General features: G+C 42.8%; 1 protein-coding gene across 1 annotated transcript in view; it reads left to right on the plus strand.

The window, feature by feature from the left end:
* The window catches only part of LOC142402014 (F-BAR and double SH3 domains protein 2-like), a 40,678-nt gene extending 30,293 nt beyond the window's left edge, over nt 1–10,385 (plus strand). The window contains exons 13-20 of the mRNA XM_075487456.1: nt 1,753–1,905; nt 2,003–2,137; nt 2,977–3,060; nt 4,662–4,845; nt 4,943–5,166; nt 6,552–6,750; nt 6,852–6,916; nt 7,131–10,385. Coding sequence (XP_075343571.1) covers nt 1,753–1,905; nt 2,003–2,137; nt 2,977–3,060; nt 4,662–4,845; nt 4,943–5,166; nt 6,552–6,750; nt 6,852–6,916; nt 7,131–7,214 — 1,128 coding nt within the window. The 3' untranslated portion in view covers nt 7,215–10,385. The remainder of the gene's footprint in view (nt 1–1,752; nt 1,906–2,002; nt 2,138–2,976; nt 3,061–4,661; nt 4,846–4,942; nt 5,167–6,551; nt 6,751–6,851; nt 6,917–7,130) is intronic.
* Nucleotides 10,386–11,027: the final 642 nt, after the last annotated feature.

An 11,027-nucleotide genomic window follows, 5' to 3' on the forward strand; every position in this document is an offset into this window, starting at 1 on the left:
TTTCAATCAGTGATATAAATGTCACCTTAATTTGGCAAAAATGACAGTGTTTTCAACATATCCCTCATTCTAAAATTCTATCAGACATATTTACACTCGAGTTAAATCTACCAGTTCCAATGTGCAGAATCATAAAGCCAATTCACACAAAGTCTGGCTGAGTCGAACCCTATTAGACTTTTAGACCTCAACACCATTGCCAAAACCCTGCAGGACAGCATCCAAACCTTCCAAGAACAACAATGTTGAGCGGGTAGTAAGCAGCTGTTCCGCAGAACCTGATTACACAGTCAGCGGGTCTACATGATGAGATTAATTCGATTACAGTAGAAACCGCTTATAGTGGTCACGAATATAGTAATCAACCGCTTATATAGATCAAAAGGCTTGGGACAGAATCATTTATATACAAATGCTGTTTAAATAACTCGTTTATAGTGATCAAGAAATCCGCTTATAGTGTTCATTTTTGGCCATTTTATGAATGTAAACATGTGCAAAAATAATTTTAAAACTACGTGTAGCTATTTTATTTTTTACTCCCTTGATTCCTTTCTGGACGTCTGCTTCTGCCTCGCTAGCTAACGTAACGAGTTGACACCGGGCAGCAAGCGCGCGAATCATGGCTGGAAAAAGGAAGTCATTTTCTCTGAATGAAAAACGTAGTCTCCTCGAGGCGTATGACAAATGACCAAAAACGAGCCAACGAGATGCCGCGGCGAAGCTTGGCCTTCCTCAGGCTACCTTGTGTAGTCTAATTAAGCGACGAGAGACAGTCATGAATGCTAACGACGGAGAAAGAAAACGACGGCGGACTGCGTAGTACTGTAATTAAACTTGCATGATAATAAAATTCAGTAAATGCTGAAGCTATCCGTTGCATTTAATTTTTCTCATTGAAAAACGATACAAATGGCATTTAGATGATATTCTGCATAAAAAAATAAGTGAAATACCTGTAATACAAATTCTGTTCTAGTAATCAACTGCTTATAGTGTTCAAATTGGCTCTGGACCAACGTGATCACTATAAGCGGTTTCCACTGTATAGCTATAGTTTGTTATGCTCCTTATTTGAGCAAAGGTAATCATCCTTAGATATATGGCGGTGAATGAATCGAATCATTGGCACAAAGCGTGTACGATAGGTGGCGCTGTACCCATTTCAACTATTGCTAATAGAGCCACTTCCGGTTGATCTCTTCACCACCAACAACAACAGCAAACTCAGGCATTCAAGAAAATGGCGAAAGAAGAGCCAGATGAAGCTACGTCCCTCTACATTTGGTCTGTGATGAGCTGCTTGTTGCACAAACGCGATGCACAACGGAGCATTCTCCATCGCGTTGTTCGTTTTTTTCTGACGGTGGCAACAACAGGAATATCGTCTCTTCCGACTTCCGGTTCACGACCCCGGGAAAAAAATCTCGAGCATGCGCAGAACGCAAAGTCTAATTCACCACGTGCTTTACCGTCTGCAAACACGTTTAATTTGACTTTCAACCGAGTTATCTCGGGGGTCTTAATCCCATCGCGAGTAATCCAATCCGATCCAAATCCTTGTCTGATTAAGGTGTCTACATGAACTTAATAACTCAGTCTTATTGTAATTTAGCCAATTATCCGATCCTTTCAGTGCCATGTGACCCCACTGAGTGTTTCTGCTCCATAAAGAGGTGTGATTGGCTGTTGCTGGTGCCAATGCAGGATACGCATAACATCCAGTTTCTTATCTCTGTTTTTGGATGGCAGACAGTCAAAGTGAAAGCAGAGGCTCGCATTGACCTGCTCAAGCTGGCAGGAGTCGCAGTTGAAACGTGGCTGAAGAGTGCCATGAACCAGGTGATGGAGGAGCTGGAGAATGAACGCTGGAACAACCTCAATACTCATGATCCTTCACTTTCTGTAAGAAACGCACCTACTGTCTGCGGCAGCCTTTGTTAAGTCACAAGATAATAAATGTAAGACAGATGAAGTGTAATGGTTTGTCATATTTCTGTAGGGAACGGCAGATTTGGAGCGAGAGGATGAAGAGGAGATGGAGGACAGCGGTGAAGTGTTGGACGACAGCAGCTCCAGCCCCTCAAGCACCTTGAAAAACTACCCACTCACCTGCAAAGTGCTGTACTCCTACAAGGTAACAGCAGGCTGCTCATTTAAAGGGATATTTCACCTCTTTTGACATGAAGCTGTATGACATCCCATATTAGCAACATCATTTATGAACATTGACTTACCCCCTGCTGCTTCCTGTGAGCGGAGTTCCAGCTGAGTTTTGGGGTCCACGAAGCTAGTCCGGCTAGTTGGCTGGGGCTTAAAAAATAAAGCGCTTTGCTTCTCAAAACAATATGCGTTCAAAAGAGTAATACATTTGCATCACAAAATCGTTCTCGATGGAAAAAGTCAGACCTCACTTCGCTTGGCACTATTTTTGCCTCCCTTGATATCAATGCGTTCAGCCACCTAGCGACAGCCGTACCTGTTATGGTGTTTACTGCTCGGTCTGCTCTTCGGTCTGCACAGTTTACATTGGACGCATTGATGTCAAGGGAGGCAAAAATAGCGCCAAGGGATGTGAGGTCTGACTTTTTCCTGGAGAATGATTTTGTGATGCAAATGTATTACTCTTTTGTACGCATATTGTTATGAGAAGCAAAACGCTTTATTTTTTAAACCCCAGCCAACTAGCCGGACTACCTTCATCAACACCAAAACGAGGCCGGAACTCTGCTCACAGGACGCAGCAGGGGGTAAGAAGATGTTCAGAAATGATGTTGCTAATATGGGATGTCATACAGCTTCATGTCAAAAGAGGCAAACTATCCCTTTAAACAAAGCAGCTACTGATAGAACAGCGATAGGTGACGAGTTGGACATTGGACGAGTGTATAATCAGTTGGACTTTTTCTCTTCTTTCTCTGTGCTTGTTTGACGTAAGTGTCATTTAAAGTAATTTCATAATAATCTTGTTTGCAGGCCTCTCAGCCAGATGAACTGACCATTGAGGAGCAGGAGATCCTGGAGGTCATCGATGATGGAGACATGGAGGACTGGGTCAAAGTACTCCACCTTTTCTCTCAGCTGAGCTGTGCTTTTGAATTGTTCGCCACATGTAACAGTGTTGTTATGGACTGTAGTTTACAAGGCTTAGAACAACACGACCAATCATCACATCATCATGACGGCCTGTCATCATATTAACTTCAAATCTTCCATACTGAATGATGCAAAAGTCTTGAGCCACCCTTCAAGTCTATAATTTGCTTCCAATGATTCAGGCTTTCTTGTAACCTTTTTAAAGTGGTCTGGAGCAATAGTTCCTCAGGCTTTCTGAAGATCTTTTAAACTGTTACTTTGGACGTTGGCGCCATTTTCACCTTTTTTTTTCTGTCCAAGTTCTTGTACCTGACCTGGCCTCATCAGAAATGTTCTCCACGGAAGGCTGGCTGTCAAGAAACCATTCTTAAGGAAGGGAAATGGGTAGAAAAGGCTGAGGTATGCCAAATGACAAAGGAGCCCATCAGGAGAGGGTGTCTGCAACCATCTGTAAAACGCAGCGAAGACTCATTGGTGTTGGGAATCTCCTTGAAATTGATGGAATTATCAGTGCAACAAGCAATATCACCAGGAAAGTATTTGATTGGCAGGAGCTTCAATTTTTAACATGATGATGATCCCAGAAACATCGCCAATGCATTAAAGCCAATCTGGATAGAATAAACGCACAATTGAACTCTTATCAGTCATAATTGAACGGAACAAAAAGGCAGCCAACATCCAAAGAAAAGCTTCAAGAAGCCTGGAGAACTATTCCTGAAGACCTCTGAAAGCAATGACAGAAAGTTTGTTGAAGAGGTTTAGAAATTAATAGGTGCTGAACTTTCTCGTACTGAGGCACCGGGTTTCCCCATCTTAGCCAAAAGGCAAATACTACCTCATACCAGAGAAGCCCTGCCTGGCCCACGGGTGTTCGCCAGACCAAAAGCTGTGGCCACGAGCCCAGAGGAAACCCCAACAGAGTACCGCTTAATCCCCTTTAGTGGCAGTGGAAATTATATTGGCACTGGCACAAACTCCTTTACCAGCTTTTGGCCTTGCAGTATGAACATGGCTAATATAGATATTCATAGACGTCTTTTAAAACTTTAAAAAATTTAAGTAGACTTGTGCAGCTGAAAAACGGCGAACCGCAGAATGAATGAGGAGGGAGAGCTCCAGTCAGGGGCAAGAAAGCAATGATCTAAGCGATCCCTGATTGTTTCACAGTGGTTGCATTCCAAGGCACAAATAAAAACACCCTCAGTCCATGGAAATGTGTAACCTCAACAGATTTTAATTTTTTTATTGGAGCAAATGCTTTTCACACGTTCAGACTTAACACCGACAACAACACTGGGGCTGCAGTTCCTCGTCTGTTAACACCAGCTGCTGCACTTGTTACAGTAGAACATGTCAGCGTATGCTGTGGACATATTTATGCGAAGATGCTTGTAATATCTCGGACTGATTTGTCTGCTTCTTGGCATGATTAAATTAAGAGATCTTTGTAGCGATGGAGGGTCGTGCAGCCATGACTTTGAATACTTCCTCAACATCTACCATTTCCTGTCAGGATGTCGCCGCCAGTCGTCAGCTTCTGTTCTTATTTTCTTCATCTCCAGGCCAGAAACCGCAGTGGACAGGTGGGCTACGTCCCTGAGAAATACCTGCAGCTGCCTTCCTCTAACAGCCTACTGAGTATGTTGCAGTCTCTGGCTGCGCTGGACGCCCGATCCCATTCCTCCAATAACTCCACCGAACCCGAGACTGACCTCCCAACCGGCTCCGTTAACGGAGACTCCAGCGGTGAGGGACGCCTCCGTTAGAGTAAGCCAGTATTTTTGTGTCGTTTTGTTTTAGTTCTTCAACTTTCTTTTTTTTTCTTTTCTCCTCTTTATTGCAGTGTCATTTGCAAAGGCCTTGTACGACTACGCAGGACAAACCGAGGATGAGCTGTCATTTCCAGAAGGTGCAATCATCCGCATCCTCAGCAGAGAGACCCACGAGGATGACGGTTTCTGGGAGGGCGAGTTTAATGGCGTCGTTGGTGTCTTTCCTGCCGTTCTGGTGGAGGATCTCACTGGTGTCGGCGAGAACGGAGAAGGACAAAGACTCGGCAGTGCACAGGTGTGCTGATGCTCTTATGCTTAGACATCAAGAATAAGAAATAAAGTGTTTTTTATGACATGAATATGTAGAAGTTCTGACATTCCGCTTCGATTCGAATGATTGATTATTGATTACAAGTATTCCGTGCATTTTTCTCCTTTTCAGTCTTCTTTTAACGCGACTACATGTTGTCCACATTTATTAGCTGGCGATGTATCCACATAACTGACAGAAGTTACATCGAGTGACTTCTCTGTTTTCAGGCGCTCTAGTTTGAAGCAGCGACACAACATACAGAAAAAAAGGTTCTGAAGTACGCTCTGAGTCAGGTTGGCCTCTCATTTACACCAAAACCCTGTTTTTATCACAGAAAACGATTATTCCTAAAACCTCCGGCCAAAGTGGAGATTTCTGATAACGCCGTGTCAACTGGGAGAAACGGCGTTTTAGGTTCTTAAACGTCACATTATGCGCCAGAAAATGCTTAACGTCATGCGAGCGCCTTATGTTTACAGTTTGTTTGGCTACTGATCAGGATTATCATGGATGATGTTAAAGTTCTACTCATTTTTACGTTTGTGCAAACGATTCTGGCCTTATTGCATTTGCCACCCCAAACCTGCTCGCACAGTTCAAAATAGAGGAGCACCACTCTTCCGTGGCCGCTCCTGCGTCCAGTATCCACTGGCTGTCTATATTTCCCTCTTATTGCCTTCAGTTTTGTTGTGATATTTGCTCGCGTTTTCTCCTCCTTCACATGAGGAAAGTCCTCGATTCTGAGGATTTTGATTGGCTTGCATGGCTTTATTCCTTTCCCTACACTGCCGCCAATAGGTTTGGCTTAGTTATTATGGCACTTGACGGCGTGTTTATGCGGGTTGATGTAAATGACAAGTTTTTTTAAAAGATTTTAAGGCAGAGAAGGAGGAAAAGGGCCATTATTGCATCCTGTGCTCGCATTCACTAGCTTACCACGTGCGACAAAAAATCTAAATCGTCGCATATTTATTGACGTGTGGAACGCAATGTGTAAGAATATCCGATCTGCCTGTTTACACGGTGGTCGCATTGTCACATATCCGATTCGTATCTGATAAATTTCCACATATGAAGGCCTGTATCCCATCTCAAAATATCCGAATGCATGCGTCCTTGTCCTATTTACAGGGTCAAAAAACATACCCGATCTGATAGATAATAGCTCAACCACACAGAGCGTCCAGTAAAGAGAATAGAAAATGAGGCTTCTGCTCAATTCATCTACATTTCTACAAGTTTTCTAACGGATGCATTTTAGTGTGTGATAAGGGTCGTGTTTAAAATCTAAAGAGACACTGAAGGCTGAAGGATTTTGTATTTCCTGAGTTCCTTAAGCTGCGTCTCTGTTGCCGTTTGTGTTCAAGGCTTCTCCCTCCACTTTGGCCCACTGCACTCGCTCCCCCTGTAGTCCCTTCCAGCCGGGGCCTCTCCACAGCAGCCCCCTTCAGACGCCCACCGCGTCCTCACCCGTATCGAGTCCCTGCAGCTCCACATCTTCTCCCATCGGCCGACCGCCCTCCTACCACAACGGACACCACAGGCCGCCGCCTACTCCACACAAGAGTAAGCTGCGCTGGTTTGTCTGCAGCGAGGTGGCAGAAGTAACAACTTTTTTAAATTTGTATGAAAAGTGATTGGAAATCTATGTTCTGTGTCCCTCTCAGGTCCAGCACAAGGATCACCCCAACCTCCCAAATACCCAGAGAGCGGCCCTGGCACCATCCGACCTGTGAGTAACGTACCGATAAAAATTTGACCCGATGATGGCCGCAGAGAAGAGAAGAAAAGAATCAGTCCTTAAACGGTTTAGTTATCTCTGTCTGGACTGAAGTGTGAGCAAACCAGCTCACTTTGTATTTGGGCAACATTTGCTTGATTTTGAGACTTTTCAGTTTGATTTTTTTTTTATTTTTATGAAGCCATGGATTGCTGGATGTTTGCAGGTCCGGGCTGCTCCTCCACCCCCAAAGCAGCATCCTCGTGGACAGGTGAAGCGGAGGGAGGAGGTGGAGATAACGCTGGTGTGAAGGTAGCGCCGTGGCTCAAACCAGCTGAGACTTGAAGATGCACTCCCAAAGGAAACTCGTGGAAACTTAAACCCCCCCCCCCGAGGACGCCTGGAGGCAGGAGAGGACCTACACTCAGACCTCATAGGGTCAGTGTGTTGTGGAGATATATTGTGCCTTTCTCGTTTCATTTCTTGTTCACATTTCTGATTTCTCACCTCGAACTCTCCCTCATCAAAAATGCGTCCCCTGTTAGAGATATGAACAGTTCTGTCAGGATGTGAATCATTTTTATTGATTCACTCAAAACTGCTGAAAATGGACTAGAAAGGTCTTCATAAAAAAAAAAAGAAGGTATAACCTGACATTATGAACACATTATGATCCTGTAACAAGGATTCTATCAACACAGCGGTTTGATATTTTTGGGAAATTCGCTCTTTAATCCACTTTGACTGGCCGGAGGTGATTCGTTTAGCATGGAGTGCAGTGAAAAGCTGTAAAAAGAGGAAGAAACTTTGTCATGACAGCATATCAAACTGTTGAAATATTTGCAAAATCATTCCACTGCAGTGTAATCACAGGAGTTTCATCAGTCCTCTGGTGGAGATGCGGATCCTGTGGGTCTTATTCGCCAGAGATGGAAGGTTTTAATTCTTTTTTTTCTTTTACAAAAACATGGTTTCATCGGAGCCAACCCAGAAGAGTCTGAAATGAAGGAAACTCTGACTTCTGTGTTCCTATTTCGTATGTGTGAACTGCTCCAACAGAGGCTCTAATACACCAAACCACCCGGTGACAGAGGTTCCCCTGCTGGGTCGCCTCTCATCACCAGCATCTGAGCAAAGGGAAAAAAAAAATAAATCAGCACTCGAACTCACTACAAATAAGACGTACAATCCACGCCTGTCCAGGAGAACATTATCTGCATTGCAAAATGAAGTGGTAGTTTCAACATTATCCAGAAAGGATTTAAAGATGTGGACAAATCAAATCGGGTCGCTGTTCAGTTCAGCTTTTCATATCCAGCATTGTTGTAGCTTCAGTGGGATTTCGCGTGGTTAGACTCAAAACCCTGGGCGTCAATACAAACTAACTCGGCACATTGATTCTCCACTTTTATTCAGCATTTGACCTCCACGCGTCACAGCATAACAGTTAATTTCACTTTAATGAATGGAGCTCACTCGCTACCAAAGGATCTGTAGGGAAAAGTGCCGAGAAAGTGAAAGACGGAAGTTACAACATTCCCAACGGCGTATGAGGCATTAAGGAATTCCGTCATGTAGTCATCAGAGCCAAAAATGTGCAGACTAAACAGTCGAGATGCTCCGAGAACCATTGGCGCGTTTAGCTGTGCTCAGGTCCACGACGTTGAGTCCTCCCTCACCAATAAGACATGCCAGTGAGCTCAGAATCACTGTTTCAGGTCCGAACCTGCAGATGACGTTTCCTAAAGCACCTCAGAATGTATCCTCCTCTACAGTGGAGAAGTGTGTACTGCGTACATTACATGCATATATGACGTTGAATGACGCAAAGAGTCGAGCGCGGTTAGCAAATGTCCCTCCCCACGCAACCCGAAGTCATCTTTTTAACATTTAATCGGTGCGAAGCCGCCGATGCTCATGTTTACATTTGTTTTGTGTACATCAGAGGGAGCGACCTTTCGTTGGTGGATCACCTAATCACCTCCCGGCTTCATATTCACGTCTTTTTTCCCCCCCAAAATATTAAAGTGTTCCTTTAACTGCCCCCTCTTTATCATTTCTAACAGCTGTACCAATTAATCATTTAACGGACTTCACGATCGCGGCAGTTTTCCCCCGTTTCAATCCACGTTGATTTTTTTTTTTTTTAAGGATCGCTATTAATCACACGGATGAATCACAGCGGTCTCGCTGCGAGCCGTCACATTTTCAGATCAGTTCTATGCAACAGGGCTCCACCCGGCAGCACGTCGTCGACGCGCTGCTCCGACACGAACCAAAAGTCTGGTCGTCTCCACGCTTGATCAAAAAAACGCCAGCACAGGTGAGGCTGGTCCTCCCCGCCGACACACGTAACTGGACGCGGTTACACAAACAAGGGAAAAGTGGCAATTCTAGTTGTGATTGTTTTGTCAGTAAAAAAAAATATCGGAATAATGGATCTTTTATTGTTTACTCTTCGTGTTTTGTTTTTTTTTAAACCCTTCTCGTGTTAGTTTTTTCTTTTTTATCCAAATGCTATTAAAAAGTAAAGTTTAAGGGAGAAACGTAGTGCGTACACACAGCGTCTAACTTTTTGATGTTTTTCTCATGTAACATGCAGATTTTTAGAAGTTTTTATGACATTAATGATGCCCGTATAGGTGGCTGGTGAGAGTTTTGGTTCGGTGGCGGTTTACACTGAAGTCATGTGCAGTTTAAACACACCTTAATGTTTAAGGAGGAAACCATCCTGAGCTGCTAGCTGTCCATTTTTAAAAAAATATATACTGTCATAGTGAAGCACTTTTTGATCTCTTCTTATTCCCTTCCAGTATTGTTGATGTTTGAAGTTTGTTTACCAGCTGTATTGGTATGAAAACTTGTCTTTTATCGGCTCTTGTGTTATTTAGCCTTAAATAGCCATCATAGTGTCTTTGAGATTCTGATCTGTTTGATCGTACCGTTTTTTGAAACACGGATAGTTTACAGAGAGCTTGGAGATGGATATCTTGTTTGAAAAAAAAAAAATGAAAAAAAAAAGAAGATAGCACACCCTTTTTTCCTCTTTTTTTGTTGTTTTTAGAATTAGGATTAAAAGCCTATAAAAAGCATAGTTGAATTTGTTCAGAGGAAAAGAGATATCTGTCAGCCACGTTGCTGTGTTCTCGTTGATCTCCTTGAGATCTGAATGACATCAAACTTATTTTTGAAGTTTGCATTTACCCTGTTGTATTAAAAGAAAAAAGAAAAAAAGTCTCTTTTCCATTAGAGAAGTTGTTCTTAACCTGCTACTGGTCCTGAATACACATTGAGTCCGAATCTAAAATTCAGTGACAAAATTCCCATTTTACACCATCCGCTCTGCAGAGGCTGCAGAGTATCAGATTTACACACCAGTGGATGTTTAACTGTATTTATTGTGTACAAATAAATGTGAAATAAAGATAGCTTAAACAAAACAAACTCGACTCCACAATCCATTCCTGTTTTCTTTTGTTGTGCCGTCTTTTTCTTCAGTTACTGAAAGTATATAATACTTCAGATTGTAAAGTATTTATTTGTCGTAGTGTAAATCTGTGATTTGCAGTTAGAGGCTTCAAACTGGACCATTTTAGTTGGATATTTTCTTTTTGAAACAGAGTGTGTGCGTGTGTGTTTATGTCAGCCTTTTGGTCCTGCTCTGGCGTCGCCTGAACTTGTAAAAAGTTTAGTCAAAGTGTGTTTTTCTGCCCTCTGGTGGCCAGAAAAGTCGCAAACTTTCAGATTCTTTTTCCCTGTCCAACTCGAACCACGAACGGGATATCTTCAAGGGTGTTCTGTCTGACCTACAGTTAAGATAACCAAAGATTTACTCTGACAAAAAAATGAATGAAACTAAAAAGTTTGTTATCGCAAAGCTTTACGAGGAGAGTTATCAGCAGCTACTGTGGCTCCAGTTTCGGTTTAATCGCAGGTTTTTCACCCTTTTTTTTTTAATTTATTTTTTTACCTCTGACATGTCTCCTATTCACAACCTACATATAACATCAGAAACAAGTATTTATAGATAAATAAAAGTTGAAAGATGGTTGAAACTTCGAACTAGGTGTGTCCCACTGTAAGTTTAATGATTAATCAGGTAGAATTTCTTCCAGGTTGATGG

The sequence above is a fragment of the Odontesthes bonariensis genome, chromosome 16 (assembly GCF_027942865.1).
Source record: "Odontesthes bonariensis isolate fOdoBon6 chromosome 16, fOdoBon6.hap1, whole genome shotgun sequence".
Lineage (NCBI taxonomy): Eukaryota > Metazoa > Chordata > Actinopteri > Atheriniformes > Atherinopsidae > Odontesthes > Odontesthes bonariensis.